This window comes from Anastrepha obliqua, chromosome 3, assembly GCF_027943255.1.
Source record: "Anastrepha obliqua isolate idAnaObli1 chromosome 3, idAnaObli1_1.0, whole genome shotgun sequence".
Taxonomy (NCBI): domain Eukaryota; kingdom Metazoa; phylum Arthropoda; class Insecta; order Diptera; family Tephritidae; genus Anastrepha; species Anastrepha obliqua.
In genome coordinates this window covers 123,886,610-123,903,792 of record NC_072894.1, presented here as the reverse complement: position 1 = coordinate 123,903,792, position 17,183 = coordinate 123,886,610, and the positions used below count along the sequence as shown (strand labels likewise).

At 38.2% G+C, this 17,183-nt stretch overlaps 1 protein-coding gene across 1 annotated transcript; it reads right to left on the bottom strand.

The window, feature by feature from the left end:
* Positions 1-9,198: 9,198 nt before the first annotated feature.
* LOC129242195 (glycerophosphocholine phosphodiesterase GPCPD1) lies at positions 9,199-11,585 on the bottom strand. Its single transcript, XM_054878754.1, has one exon. The coding sequence runs from the start codon at positions 11,583-11,585 to the stop codon at positions 9,285-9,287; it is 2,301 nt and encodes a 766-aa protein (XP_054734729.1). The 3' UTR covers positions 9,199-9,284.
* Between the last annotated feature and the right edge of the window lie 5,598 nt (positions 11,586-17,183).

Here is a 17,183-nt window from a genome sequence, read left to right as displayed (position 1 = left end):
CGCTCTTTCGCTTGCAGTTCATTCAATGCAATGAGCAAGGTAACTACATATGAGCAAGGTAACTACATATGAGCAAGGTAACGACACATTTTTTCGTGCGTGCAGCCTGTTAAATCGAATTATAAGACGTTATCACGTCAAAAAAATGTTTCTTAGACGAAAGCTTCCGAAGCTAGTGCTGCGTTTGATGTAGTTTAAATAATAATTTTATTCTTATGTAGCTAAAATAAAAAATAAAATTAAAAAAATGTTTGTGACTCTCAAGAGCAAATAACATTAATTCAATAAATGTGTGTCAATTTTGAAGCATTTGTTCCTCAACGGAGAACTTTATAGACGCATATCAGAAGCAAGTCTACAAAAGGTTTCAGGAATATGGTTGCCACATTTTAAAAAACAATTTTGTCAATCTGAGGCTATTTGTGCTAACTCCTTGTTCAATAATCTTTGCTATTTCATTATTTTTCAAAATATGTACATTAGGCCGGGTCGATTTGTGGGGAGGCAAAAAAATCGCCCATTGCTCTGTGAAAATCGTATTCTAGGGATCAAAATAAAAAACTTTGCCGAAGGAACCGTACCTCTAAAACGAATTCTGATGTCCCCCAATTTGGGTCGAACTTTTTAGTTTCTTTTCTTATGTAAAGGCCAAAAATGGTGATATTTTGAAATGATTGTATGGGGAACCCCCCAGGGGAGTTCCGGGGGGTGTGCCTCTGGCATGGGTGGATCGGCCGTCCAAAGTTAGTGGGGCTCGGTCATCCATTTGGACTCGATTGGAGCACTCTAAATGGGTCAAAGTGGGATTTCTCGTTCGACCCAAATTGGGGGACATCAGAATTCGTTTTAGAGGTATGGTTCCTTCGACAAAGTTTCTTATTTTGATCCCTAGAATACGATTTTCACAGAGCAATGAGCGATTTTTAAATCGACCCGCCCTATTGTACATAGAATAACCGGGAGCCTGCTGAATCTTATTTTTTTATTTACCTCCTACATTTGCATTCGCGCATTACCATGTGGCCTTAAGCGAAATTTAGTTCCTTATAACTCATTCATTACTCTTTTTCCTTTTCTCCACTACAGATTTCGCATTTGTGTACTTTAGGAACAGACAAAAACAAATCCAAAGTGCGTTTTGAAAGCTTGCCAAATAGAAAACACTTAAAAATCTTAGTAAAAGTTTCGAGTAACGCTTATAAATGCAGTTACTGACGCACAAAAACGCTTAATTACGAAATTGTATGCCATTAGAGGTCACACATACAAACATTCTGTATTTCCCTTGCTTAAGCATTTCGGCATCCACTGGCTGCGACCGTGTGCTGCTGGAGCGTTGCATTCTAAAGCCACCCGATTTCGCAAATGTTAATGTGTTTTCTGAACAAATTTATGTATTAAAGCGTACATATATGTGGACATAAGTGTCTTTTAATGTCACCGAAAATGGCTTAACTGTAATGGAAGACATTTTGCTTATACAAATTGTTGCTGCCAAAACAGCTGTAATTTTGTCGTTACCTAATCGTGTTGGTGATAAAATGTTATAGGTATGTTGACTTTTTAATGAGCTGCATTAAAGGATGCTAATAAGCCGAGTAATAAGAGTATAAGTAGAATTGCATGCATAAAAATACAATGAAATATTGATAAAATTAATTGAATTACAAATGGCAATGAAAAACCGTAGTACACAATTTTTACCAGAGGCTGGAGACATACAATACAGTACCAGAAAATGATTTAGAGGGAAAAATATTAGTGAGTACTGACTTTTTGTTGTCTGATGAAAATATTGATGGCCACTTGCCGACAAAACAAGAAGCATTCCGAAAAATAGCAAAGTATTATAGCACAGATTTATTTTTTAGTTTTTAGGTTATTTCATTACTCATACTGCGATTTTTCGAGAAAATTCTGCAGAAGACTTTTGGACCCTTGCACGTTGGTGACGGCGAGTATCGCAGGCGATGGAACAATGAGCTGTATGAGGCAGAGGAAGAGGAAGGCCTCCTCTAAGTTGGAATGATCAGGTGGAGAGGGACTTGGCTTCACTTGGTGTTCCCAACAGGCACCAGTTAGCACCAGAAAGAAACGACTGATGCGCTGACTCGGCCAAATGCTGGACTGACTCGGCCAAAATCGCGTAAACGGTTATCGCGGCAATCCAGAGGAAGAGCGGCTATTAGAAGACTAATTACTCCCCACGGTAGTTAACTACTAACATTTAGTAATTACTACTCCAAGAACGAAGATCGAAGTAATATTCACGGTTTTAGCAATATAACAATGTTTAGTTTGAATTCGAAAAAAATGGATCAAGGAAGGTAATATACATCAAATTTTATGTAAAATATGGAATTAAGGACATCAAAAATCGATGAAAATGTTAAGAAAGTGAAGAAAATCGTTGTGGAGAATCGTCAAATCACAATTAAAGAAGTTGCTGAGGATGTCGGCATATCGGTTGACGCATAACATGCAATCTTTTCGGAAATTTTGGACATGAAGCGTGTAGCAGCGAAGTTCGTTCCGAAATTGCTGAATTTTTACCAAAAACAATGACGCATGAGCATCGATCAGGAATTGTTGAATGACGTCAACGTTGTTCTAGATTTGCTTATGGTCATAACTGGTGACGAATCATGGGAATATGTCCAATCGCCCGAATGGAAGAGTTCAGAAGAGCCAAGACCAAAAACATCACGCCAAGTTCGATCAAATGTCAAGGTTTTGCTCTCTGTTTTCATCGATTACCATGCCGTAGTGCATCAAGAGTTCTTACCACTAGGTCGCACGGTAAATAAGGAATATTACCTTGTATAGGGTTATTCAATAGGTGCGCTTCAACTTTTTTCCGATAGGGAGCGCGAACGACGCAATATTTTTTATTTTTCGCTTGTCATTTGTAAACTTCATTAGTAAACTTCATCATTTCATCATGGAACGCTACGCACTTGAGCAACGATTGCAAATCGTGCAAATTTTTTATGAAAATAATCGTTCTGTTGCTACTACTTTAAGAGCATTACGGCCATTTTACGGTCCATTTAACAAGCCGTCCCATTTTGGGGTTATGTGAAGTCATTGGTCTACAGTAACAAGCCGGCGACGATTTGTGAGCTCAGAGCCAATATTGAAACGATTGGACTTCGTAAAACGTGCACGCGGTGGTCATGCAAAAGAAATCGAATTTCATCCTTAAATGTATATGTTCAAACTCGATAATAAAAAAAAATTAGTTAAAAAAGTCAAACCGTGTTTTATTCAAAAAAGTTCAAAAGTTGAAGCGCTCTTACTGAAAAACCCTATAGTTATGCACCTTTTGCATGAAACAATACCAAAAAAATGCCCGGAATTTTGGAAAAAAATGCATGACTTTTGTATCATGAGAATGCACCTGCTCACTCATCTTTGCTTGTAAGAGACTATTTGGCCAAAAACAACACCGTTATCATAACTGAGTCACCATATTTACCATATTTGGCTCCTTGCGACTTTTTCTTGTTACCAAGATTGAAGAGACCCATGAACGGACGGCGATTGATGAATAAATAAATATTTTTGAGAAAAATGAAAATTCACCTAATTTTTTGAACACGCCTATGCTGATGTAACGTGTGAAATATTGTGTACATAATTACCCCGAATTTAGTTTATATTTATTCCGAGATTTACCCAATTTTAAGTTAAAGGTGTTAGAAAATCATGATTTAAACAAAAACCACGTTGGTTTTTTACTAGAATAATACAAAAAATGAGCAGCGATGAATTATTCATTTTCTACTGAGCATTGAGAATGTTGGGAAAAAAATGGGGTCTCCAACTGGTACTACACAGCCATTGTAAGGTTAATACTAACATATGCGGCCCTAGTTTGGTGGCCTGGAACAGAAAGGAAATACAACAAAACTAAGCTGAACAAGATACAAAGAACAGCGTGTATCTTAACTACAGGAGCGCTTAGCACCAGTCCTACTGAAGGGCTCAATGTACTAACACATCTATTGCCATTAGATTTACACATTAAAACAATAGTTACTTGTAGCGCGGTGAGACTCAGAGGCATAGGAATCTGGACAACAAGTTCGTACGGTCACAGTAAGATCCTCCTACAGAGACCCTCGCTGCTCAAAAACGGATCAGACTACACAGTCCCCGACCTCAACTTCAAGAAAGGCTTTACGGTACGTTTTCCACAGAGAACCGAGTTGAGCGAAGGAGAGGTGATTGGAAGACACGACATCGAAATTTATACCGATGGTTCTAAGATGAACTGTGGTGTGGGAGATGGCTTCCATTCGGAGCCACTCAACCTATCTCAATCAATTCGTCTTCCTGATTATGCCACCGTGTTCCAGGCAGAACTTTTAGCGATTTAGAGAAGCATGCAAATCCCTAGAACTCTACAAGGAAGTTGGTGCAAGAGTAGCTATCTTCTCAGACAGTCAAGCTGCTATTAAAGCCTTAGACTCCAACTATATTACATTTCATCCAAACTGGTCCTACAGTGTAGAGAGGAGCTGAAATTGCTCAGCCATTGGCTTGAAATTACTCTGATATGGGTTCCCGGCAGGGGCGGATCGTGACATTGTGGGGCCCTGGGCTAATGTTACTCGGGGGCCCTGTTTTCTATGGTGATGCAGTATATAGTTATCAGAAAAAAAAATCATCTTATAAAAACATTTATTTATCAAAACAAATATGACAATAAAGAATATTAAGTTACAAATCAATCTTTCTGCATTTTCGTGCAGCGAATTCCATTATTTGCTCATCAACTGCTAAATCCTTTGTTAGATCACAATTTATCGAAAGAAGAGATAAATGATTAAGTCGATCGTTCGACATTGTTGTCCTATACTTATTTTCAATGTATGACATCCTGGAGAAAGAGCGCTCCGCTTCGCAGCTGGTGAAGGGCAACGTCAAAAAAATTTTTAAAATGGTGTAACAATTAGGAAATACACCAACGAGTTCCCTTTCATAGATAAGCTTATAAATTTCACTGCAAGAGGTGTAGCAGTCTGATTTAGATTGTAGTAAATATGATTTTAATTGAATGCATTCATTTACTAAATTTTTATCTACGTCATCTGAATAATAAGTTACAATATTGCGTACACTTTCCAGATCCACGCTTTCCTGGTTTTTATTCTGCAAATCCATTAAAAAATTAAATTTTTTGCTGGTTGTCTCATAGACTTGACCCCTTTCTTTTAAATCCATAATCAGCTTATCCAATGCAACATTTAGCGTGTCTTTTTTAAATTTTTCTGCGCCACGCACTGAGACTTTAGCAGTAGACTTATCGGCAAATTTTGAAGTAATTTGTCTCTTTTAAACGTCGCTGTAATTTGTTTCCACACTAGTACTTAATTTTTTAGCTTTCCCTTCGTACTCTTTTAGCTTCTGATCCGAATGCTGTCATATGTTGTACACGAAGTCTTTTAACGAAACAATTAATTTAGTGGCTTCGCAAATATTTAAGCCAGGGCTCTGTATTTTTTTATTTACTACATGAAACCTCTCCAAAATTTCTTGGCAAAATGTGATCAAAATTGAAAATGAGAGTTTCGCCAGTTTATTAAATAAACTTCGTGCCTCTTTTCTGAAATCAACTTTCTCATCCTCATTTTCGTTAAAAGTTTTTAAAATTTTCATAATTTCAGAATAATGATTTTTTAAAGCTTTGACAGCCTCATAATGACAAGACCATCTGGTTTGGCTTAAACTTTTTAACGTAAATTTTAGTTGCATTTCACGATGGAACAATTCCCACCTGTGGGTTGAAGATGAAAAGAAAACATATATTTTTTGCACTGCGCCAAAAAAATTTACAATTTCGGTTGCAACTTCAACACATTCTTCACCAACTAGGTTAAGGGAATGTGCAGCACATGGTACATAATCCGCACTTTTATTTTTTGTTTAATTAATGCTTGGACACCTTTGTACTAACCTGGCTGCGTTATAATAAGACTGTCCCCTACAGTTATCCAGTACCAGCCCATTTTTTTCTAAAAAGTCTTGTAGAATATTAAATAAGTGTAAACCAGTACACATTTCCCTGAAAACAGTACACATTTCCCTGAAAACAGTATCGTAATACAATAGCAAGTTGGTCATTGTGAGACAGATCTGGAGTTGAATCCATCACAATTGAATAATTTTATGTGTCGTTGTTATTTATTTGATTTATAATTTGTTTCACTATCTGTTCGCCCATAATATCAATAACTTCCTCATATACTGTTTTTGATAAGTACGATATTGTTGGTTTCGGTCTCTTGCACACGTGTGCAAACAAAAGAACATATATTAGGGTGGGTCGATTTAAAAATCGCTCATTGCTCTGTGAAAATCGTATTCTAAGAATCAAAATAAGAAACTTTGCCGAAGGAACCATACCTCTAAAACGAATTCAGATGTCCCCCAATTTGGGTCGAACGAAAAATCCCACTTTGGCCCATTTAGAGTGCTCCAATCGAGTCCAAATGTATGACCGACCCCTACTAACTTTGGGCGGCCGATCCACCCATGCCAGTGGCACACCCCCTGGAACTCCCCTGGGGGGTTCCCCATACAATCATTTCAAAATATAACCATTTTTGCCTTTTACATGAGAAAAGAAACTAAAAAGTTCGACCCCAATTGGGGGACATCAGAATTCGTTTTAGAGGTATGGTTCCTTCGGCAAAGTTTCTTATTTTGATCCCTAGAATATGATTTTCACAGAGCAATGGGCGATTTTTTTGCCTCCCCACAAATCGACCCGGCCTAACATATATAAAGTCAAGTATCAATGTTTATGTCAGCGCAGGATCAGCACTGTCAAAAAGTGTGAGTACTTAATTAGTTGGCACTTAACCGTTTTAACGGTTCTGGCCGTCTAGTGTTTTTAATAGAAAACTAATGTGAGTGTGGTAGTAAAATATCAGTGCGTCTTGTAGGGCATTTGTATTTTATTTTTATTGGTGGCTGGGGGCCCTTTGCAACCACAGGGCCCTGGGCTGAAGCCCAAAAAGCCATTAGGTAGATCCGCCACTGGTTCCCGGTCATAGATAGCGGATGAGCTAGCAAGAAAAGGTTCGACACTAGACATAGCAGAGGCGGTGGCAGTCTCCACCCCACTAAACACACTAAAAACATCCATTGCTTCACACTATCATGCTTTAGCCGAAAGAAAATGGAAGCAAATACCTACATGTATTACAACAAAAACACATCATGCATCACTGCAACCCTTACAGGACATTGGAAAGTAGGGGATCATGCAGCTAGACTCAATCTACCCTTCAATCCTATCTGTAGAAGCTGTCAAGCGGAAGGGGCGAAGGGAAGTCTTTTCCACTATTTATGTGAATGTCCGGGACTAGCCGGGGCACGACTTCGATCTTTCGGTAAGCCTTTCCTACAGCAAATTAAGGAGATCTCAGACATCAAGATAAAGGATTTGCTGCTATACTTGGACCTCACTAATTGGATCTGACTTGGAAACAAAAAAAAAACAAAAACCTTCATCACACGAGATAGTGGTAGTAAAACGGTGCTGGTCACTAATTAGGAGCATTTCAATGGAAATGTTCAACCACCTCAACAACAACAACAACAACAACTGAGCATTAACTCAACTAATCAAGATCTAAAAGTACATTTTCCTAATTATCAGGTTAATTTGACAGTCAAACAACGACAACTTTTCCACACATAATTGTTCTTTAACATTCTCAGTACCACTAAACTTGTAAACATCTCTTCTCGCTGACTTCACCATTGTCAAAGAAGGAAGAATCGTCATTATTCAGCTTTTGATGATACCGAATTCTTCCCCCTTCACAAATGATACACACTTTTCATCCCACGCGCAGCGTTTCCACATATACCTTCGAGTGCGTTGGGCGTTCAATACTCAAATTCAATGGAACCTCAACACAATCTTCCTGGTAGTTGGTTATCATACTGCAGCTTACTGGAGGATAGGGCAGGCTCGTCATTTCTATTTTCATTATGATCGTTCTAATTGTGTGTTTGGTGGTGACTTTCCGTTACTTGTACCGGGTCAGGTCATGTGGTCAAAGAGATGTTCGGGCATCTTACTTTCATCAACTGGAAAGAGGGCAATTGACTTGAAGCCTTTAACAATGTTGTCCATTTTTATTTTATTCGTTTTTTTCTACCAAACGAGAAAACTCCGATCCCATTTTTTGTTTTACCATGGAAAACTAAGAGTTTGTCCCACTCGGACACAATGTAGTGTGCGTCTTGGTTTTCTTCCACAAATGAAGGGACCTATAGTTTTAAGCCTACTTCGAATGATTTTTATGAGGAAGAAAAAAACTTAGAAAACACTTTTTTATCATGGTGGTCACGCACCAACTCACATCGAATTTTATTAATTGCCACCGGAAGAGTGAACTCGAAAACGATTTTCTGCGAGAATGATAAAGAAAAGAATGAAGCGGAAGCAGTTCACGGGGGTATGTTGGCTTTTCGATTCTACCAAATGGAAACGGATGCAAATAGGTACAAAAGAGGCAATTGTGTTTGTTAGAAAGGCGAATATGGCAGCAGAAAATGTTGATGAAATTCCCATTCTAGACGAAAGTAACTTTCATGTGTACGTATCGTAAAAGGAAGATCTTTCATAATACGTGGCTCTTCAATGTTTCATATTTCTATTAAAAAACTGTGTCTTTTTCGAATATGTAGCTTGAATAAAAAGCAACTTCATCAAATGGATTAAATCTCTATCTTTACGATTATAATATCAAAATCTCTTTTATGTGCACAGACAACCGTGAGCTTTTTAATTTCATTTGTTTGAAACCAACTATAGTACTAGCTGGTGCTGCGTTTAAATTTAATACCGGTTCTAGGCGAAAAACCAGTTACTAATTCGACTATACTTCAAATAAATCATGTTTTTTCTTAAACCTGCGTTTAACAAATTTAGGCCCAGAATTATTTCGATTATGATTCTGCGCCCATTGGTCAAACTCTCATACTCACCCGGAGCCGACGTTCTGCAAAGAGATTTCTCACTCCCCAAAAATGGTGCCGCAGAGTGTAATAAGTAAATTTTAGAAAAACCATTTCATATTATTATTATATATTATTTTATTCCTTTTCCTCATTCAGCACTAAGAACTTTTTTAAATTGGATTCACTTAAATTGCTTTCTCTCACAGTGGTGGTTTCTTACTACTATACCCGTTTATAAATAATTGCACCTACAAATTTATTTATATAAAATCCAATTTATGCCCCCACGCCATTAGGCCTCAGGTAAAGGATTGCACAATCACCTCGCAGCCCAGTCGGCTCACTGGTTTTCCATGTAAATCAAACCCATTCGGTAATGTCAGCACACTGGAGCAATTAAAATGACCTACAACAATGCATTGCCGCGTGAAAATGTCCACTAAATCTGGTGCATTGAAAAAACTCTCGCGCTTGCGCAGCGGGCCATACAAATCGATGCGATCGTAAATGACGCCAGACACATGCCAGCGCTTAAATTGTTCAACTGCTTGTTTTTCTCGCAAATCGTCGCCCCATACAAAAGTCGCCTGACCCAAGTCCAAACCAAAGCCAAGTACAGCGCCGGTTTTGAGAAAATCCTCTGCATGCGCAACTGTGCCTAACAGATTTGCTGACTGCGCAAAATTCACTGCATCCAGATAACTGCGTGCGCGTAGATCTTTGTAGGGTTCCCACAAGCTCGTTTCGCCAATCGTAATAAACGCAACTGGAAATACATTCTGCTTTAGGCGCACCATGGTGCAGATGTCCGCATCAAAGCTGGAGAAGAAGAGTGGGCGACCACAGCCGTACTTCACAGTAGTTTTCAATATAATATCAACAAAGTGATTTTTGTTAAGCGTTTGCGCTGACTCTGCAGCGTTGCTTTTTAAAATTTGCGGCCATTTGATTTCGATATCTAAGCCAAGCGTTATTGGCAGTGTTTTAAAAATTTGCTGTAGCAGAGGAAATAAGCGCTCGTTTTCGGACGCGCTGCGCACGTTGAAATTTGTATACTCGTAGATATTCCCATCTTCTGCAGTGAAAACTCGACTGCTCTTCAACTGTTTGTAGCTCAGATCTTTGATAAGCACATATTCCAAATCATCTTCGTTCCGCACATTGCGTCCCGTTGGCGCTGTATAAAAGCCAAAGTCATGCCACACCACCGGCACGTAATCGCTCGTCAGCTGCACGTCCAGTTCGACCATATCCGCTTTGTGTTTGTGTGCGTGCATATAACTGGCAATGGTGTTTTCCACAAATGGTGCATTCGCATTGAAGCTGGCGCCTATACCACGGTGGCCCACATCCATCGATGGCCAGTTCATGGGCCAATAACGTTGAAAACTGCCACGCAGATTATAATTCACAGCACCAAACAAAGGGCGAATAATCACATAGGGCAGCGTCAATATACCCACTTGAAAATAATTCACTGCGCCCCATATAGGCAGACGGAGCACACCATCTGAACCCTTCAGGTCCAATGATAGTATTAACACTTCACCCACACGGTTACCATCCATCGTAGAAATGCTCAGCAGATAGGAGTTCACTGTATTAAGTGGCACAGTAAAGCGAAATATGACAATGTCGCCCGCTAAGTAGGGCACGCCGCGCTTGGCTTGCTGCTGAAAGTGAGAACGATTGTAGGCGTAGTGCGATACTTCCAGCTCTGTGCTACGCCAGGCGCTAGACGGTAGCGTAAAACCGTTTTTAGAAACGGTCATCTTTAGCAGAAATTTCGTAGGGCGGTTCAAATTCAAATAGCGATAAAACTTCAAATGCTGCTCCCAAATGAACTTGAATTCAATGGCGTACTCCTGGCGCAGCCAACCTTTCTCATGCTCCACATCGCCGATTGTCATGTGCGAGAGTAATCCAAATAAATCCTTGCCCGGCGGACGATACATCTGATACTTCTCCAATACTCGACCGTACGGCACGCCCTCCCACTCATGCACGCGTCGTCGCCCATGTTTGTCTAGGCTGAAGATAAAATAGCGATAATGTAGGCGCGCACTTGCACAAATAGGTACCTTCACTGACCAACTATGCAGCGCTGATTGCGCATTGCCTCCACTCGGCTTCATTGCAATACCACGCTCCACTTGCCAAGCACCCAGGCGCTTATGATCGCCCACCACCGCAACGCGCTCATCCGGAAGCAGCTCGCGCCGAATAACCACATTGAAAATGCGTATAATGGGTATACAAAGAAAACTGCGCGTATCTTCTGCTCCATAGTCGTCATTTGCGTCATGTGTGCGATTGATTAGCGTATGCGAATTGGTTGGCACATCCTCACCGGCGCTCATAATTGCCTCGAAATCTTCCATTTGCTGCTGCGTCAGATTGTATGGCGGTGCAGCTGTGGTGGCTCCGCTGTTGCTCTTACGAGCGAAAGTCGCTAATAATTTCTTCAGCCCCGATGACCATTCACCTTCGCTGTCTACATCGCTACTAATTTTCGTTTGTGGGTTCACTACTAGCTGCGCGCTCGATAGCACACCAACAAATGATATGAGTAGATGAATGGAATGTGCTTTGGCACTCATTAGTCGCAAGATAGAATTAAGAAAAAACCTTCGTTGGTACTTTGCACTTGGCGCTCTGCCGTGAAGTTCAGCGCGCGATTTCTTTTTTCTTTTTTTTTTTTTTTTGTGTTTTGTTTACTTTTAAACTATGTCTTTGTTTTAGATTTATTGATGGTTTTATTTCGAATATTTATTCACTTTTTATCTTCATTTAATGCGGCTGCGCAGCTCGACGCGTTCATCTAGCGATAGCGTTTGTGGCTTGGCATTTCGAAGCTAAATGAAGCGCGCTGAAGAAAGAGTAAGCCCAACGCTAACGGATCGCGCCGGCGGAAACTCTCTTCGCATAATTTGAATCTTTGCTTTTGTTTTGCTTGGTAAACTAGGTGTGATTAAGTGGAACCGGCTGACGCCCGTAATTATGACAAAGCAGTCAACTCACGCTAATTTCACCATTTGTATAGCCGAGTATATACATATGAGAATTCGGGATTGCGGTATTTTTTAGGTACTGAAGCACTGAGATGGTTTGCCTACAATGCGTAGATTTTCGGAATTCGTAATTTTTTCGAAGTAGATAAAATGGCGGCAAAAAATCGCTTTTATTGCAAAATAAAGCAACTTTGACATTAACTTTTTAGCAAACATGGATAAGTTTGAACGTTTTTGTTTTCCTTTTAATATAAAAAGCAATAGACGCATATGTATGAATGTGTGTGTTGTAAAAAGTTGCAGTGACTTACTTAATATTTTAACATAAATGAATCTTTATCAAGGCCTATTACTTTTCGTTTATCCCTCTTAAATTGTACGAGATTAAAAAATATTTGAAGCTCTGTCAACCACAAAATATAATATGTATCATATAATGCATATTTGTTAATTTTTTCAGTTATTTGCATCGATATTTTTACTAGTTTATCAGATAGGTACACAATGGGTAGTGCAAAGTTTCGAATCTCAGAGCATGAAAAACAAAATGTTAGGAAAATTTTTTTCTGGTAGCGTTCGCCCCTCGCGAGGTAATGGCAACCTTTCGAGTGTATTTCTGCCATGAAAAAGCTTCTCATAAAAAAAATCTGCCGTTCAGAGCTGGCTTAAAACAGTAGGTCCCTACATTTGTGGAACAACTTGAAGACACACGCCACAAATGGGTGGAGGTGCTCGGTCAAACACTCAAAACGGAAGGGACTGCATGCTTTTGCCTTTTCACGTTCTTAGCTTTAATGTAGCACACGATCAACGGTTCATCTTATTCTAGTACTCACAGTGATTTTTGGTTTATATTTACCTGATCGTGTCATGCACAACTGCTTTACGCCTACTGATTATATTGGAGCATTCCATGAAAAAGTGGAACTCTGAACTGTTTTACAAATATGCATTTTTTATATATTATTGCACGTACATAGTGAGATTATGTTCTCATCTAAAATAATTTACAAAAGTTGTAGTGAGTATGTCTCATTTTTTGTATTTGAGAGTAACAACAAGTCGGATTTTTTCATTAGTCTTTACACAACTTTTTGCGAGGTCGCTGCCGCTATTGTTTATCAGATAGAAACTAGATTTTTGTTCTTAGTTGTAGTGTATGGTCCGCTGTATTTAACTGCATACTCATTTTTTTGGTTAAGTGTTTTTTTGATAAGAAATTAATCATAACGGAAAGGTAAGTTTCGATGTTCCATACGTGACGCTTAATTCCTTTTTCTATTAATAATTGTGAAACAAGTCGACTATACAAATTGAATTTTTCTGTTAACAGCTAACTTTTAGCGGTCTAAAAACTGGTGAAACAATTTTGTTTGAAATCGCTTTGCTTACAATATATTCTTGGTGATAATAAAGTGTCTGTACGTGCCGCCGAAGAATAAGTTATCTGACATCTTCAATTTTTACTGGCGTTTGTAATAAACAAAGCCATTTTTTGTACTGCAAATCTCAATAACGCAAAAATGAGCGACCAGCAACCATCAACCAGTGCTAGCCGCATGCGAGAATTTCGAAAAAAGCAAAAAGAGAAAGATCCAAACTTTACCGCTAATGAGACTAAAAGATTGCGTGAGCTTCGTAAACGAAAAGCAGAAAATCTTTCTGAAGGTGAGTTAAAAGCAATTTCACTTAAGGAAAGGGATAAGAAGAGATTGCAAAGGGCAAAAAAAGCGGGTTGAACTTAAAAATCCTACTGATTCTCCTGTAAGTACTGAATCTCCGTACAAGTCGAAACAGACGTTATCTAAAGCTGTTCAAAAGTCTCTAAAAGCACTGCCTCAATCACCAAGAAAGAAAAAAGCGGTTGTTACAGAACTAGCGCGTAAAATGAACATTGCTCTAGCAGAAAGCCCAAACATTAGCGCATCAGGTGACGATACACGTTATGACGATGTGAAAGCATTTTACTATCGTCCGGATATTGTGTATACCTGCCCAGGCGCAAATGATTTCATCGTTGTTTGGGAAAAGGGCATTAAGAAGAAGTGTCAAAAGCATTATTTGAATTTGTACCTACGAGAAGCCTTTTTCATTTTTCAAGAATTTTTTCCTAATATCGAAATTGGATTTTCAAAATTTTGTAGTCTAAGACCGAAAAACGTTTTGCTAATGAAAGACACACGTTCAGACCAGTGCAAATGTTTAACTCATGAAAATTTCATATTCAAATTGAAAGCTTTGAAACAAAATTATTGTAACGACTGGTGGACTATGATTTTATGTGATCCTTCTTTCGATTCGAAGTGCTGGAAAAATGAATGTGATACTTGTTCTGATAGCAAAAAATTATTAATTTCTATGGGTTTAAGTACAATCTGTGTATGGAAGGAATGGGAAAAAAACTCAGAAAATAAACTACGTTTAGTAAACCACGAAACAAATTCAGGTGAACTTAAAGACAAATTGATTGATTCTATCCATATTATGATGCAGCATGTTAATTTAAAATCGAACAAGTGTTCTTTTATTTACTGCTGCAAGTTTTTACAAAGGCAATTGCCAAACATATCTTATATGCTCAGATGAAAATTCGAAAGACAAGTATACAGTTTTCGTTTTCATCAATAAGTTGTTTGACTTGATGCATAAAGAAAATGAAGACTTACTTTCAGCGCAAATTATTTGGAGTGACGGCCCTTTATCGGAATTTAAGAACCGTTATATGGTTAAACTAACATCAATGTTGAGTGAAAAGTACAAAAGGCCCTTTTATTGGAAATATTTTGCTACATCGCATGGAAAAGGTGTGATAAACGGAATTGGCGGAAATATCAAAAGACTGGTAAGAGAGAAAATGATGGGCCAAAATGAACATGTTGTTGTCCAATCAGCCAAGGGCTTTTCTGATTTAGCTTCTCAATTAGTCACAAAAACCCGTATGATTTATGTGCGATCCTCTGAAATTTATAAAAGGATTACAAGTGCATCGCCGTGGGACAATGCCAAAGCGATAACTGGAGTTTCCAACTTCCATTTTATTAAAACTGAGGAGAAAGTTGTGGAGTGCAGAAAACATTGCTTTGCCCAAGACAAAACTGTATTTACCTATTGATTTTTACATATATTATAGATTTAAGTTGAACTTTGTCCCGTACGTGACGCGACTTGTCTGTACGTGACAAATATAAAAAAATGTTTTTGAATTATAAATATGTGTTTTAATTAATATTTTTTTTCGCTAGTAGCAAGCTTGATTCTTAGTTATAATTTCCTTCAAAGACACTTTTTATGCACCTGTAATATATTCGCTGAAATCTGAATAAAACTATAACGATTTCGAATGTTTGTTGACTTGATGTGTCCGGTACGTGACGTGGGTTGTTTGCATTTTTCTTCACTATTTTATGACTTTTTTTAAATGTTTCTTCGCACTATTAAAGACTAGTATATAATCTATTAAATTAGAGAAAACAAAGTATATATCTGATAAAACAATTAAGTGCTATATGTAATATAAACCGTAAAATTAGCTGAACTTATTTGTACGTAACAGTGGAATGCACCTATTAATATTTATTGAGATTTGTGGTAATATTGAAATTTGTTTAATAATTTAAATAATTAATAAAAAATGTTAATAATTTTAGGATGCTATTTATTAATTGGTGGAATAGTACGAGCGATTTCTGAAAACTAAAAACTAATTATATAATAAAACAGAAGCGTGACCGCCATTGCATAGAAACTTCTTGTCCAATTCGATTCTAACTGAAGTGTACATTTTATAATATTTATTATACGCAATATACTCAATAAAATGTATAGTCCCTATCATTAGCTATAATGGCTTCATACCATCGAGTCATACTCGAAATCATCGGCTCCAAATTAGCCAAATTTGCCTTGAAAACTGTTTCACCGTCCATATTTGATTTTCTTTTTAACTTCTGCTCAAACATTGTCAATAGGCTTGGCATTAGGCGACTGTGAAGGCCAATCCAACCTATCAATCCAATTTTTCTGTTTCCGCTCTACACACCTTTAGCTTTGATGCTAGGGATCGTTGTCTTGTTAAAAAATCCAAGATTGTCTGGTACTTCCAAACATCTTCCCAGCTTTTATTAATCAAAACTGCATTTAAATTGGCGGAAGACACAAATAAACGGCACCAGCCCTAAATAAATCAGCCCCAAACATGAACCTTAACTAGATACTTAACAGTTCATTCCAGTTGTCGATTTTCAGCAGTACAGCAGTACCGACGCAAGCAGCAGTTCGCCTAAAACGAATATTCATCCAATTACGATACGATATATTACAATTGCTAATGCCGTTCCGAATTCCGTTCCCTTTTTAATGCGTGATAATAGGGCCAGCTGTTTTGATGTGAAACATCTATAGGCTCATTTGTAAACCGAATCGTTGGCGTGGCGACGCTTGCCGTGGCGACGGGTTGCCACGCTATACTAAGGTATACATGCATATATATATTTTATGTGTAGTAGTATGAGAAGTGCTAAGCCAATTTCAAAGGAACAACTCACTAATGATGTGGATTAAAGTGTGTTAATATGCGTGCCATGTTAGAGAGACAAATGTAGAGTTGCTAAAGAGCGGCAAGTTGGATGCTCGTGAGTGCTTAGTAAATGTTGGTTCGTTATGTGTTTTTGAATGTGTTCGGTAATTTGCTATGTAGATAATAGGAATTCGATTACAGAGAATTCATGGGAAACTGGAGTGGCTAGAGTGGGCACTTTGAGGCGCGCTCTCTGTGCGAAGAAATGACGAAGGTCAGTGTTTGAGTTGAAAAATATCAAAAGGTCACAGAAAGCAGAGCCACAGCAGAAAGAAGTTTCATTACTCAATTATTTAAACCAAGTGGAACTATTTTGCAATGCCAAATTTATTGCTTTATTAATTCGAAATGAAAAGTGCAAACTTATTTAATAGCAAATTCGAGATATGCCAGCTCGTAATGAGCAAAAGTTGAAATTGAATAAAAAGTTTAAGCCTATGGAGCAAGGCATATTTTAAAGACACATTTTGATTATCATACAAAGAGACATAAAATTAATCATGCTATCGGATTATTTATATTTTTTACAAATAGTGCAGTACGTCGATCATAATTGAAATTTGTGAAGTGTAGAGCTGCTGTATGGCAATGGCGGGCGTAAAGGTCAAAAG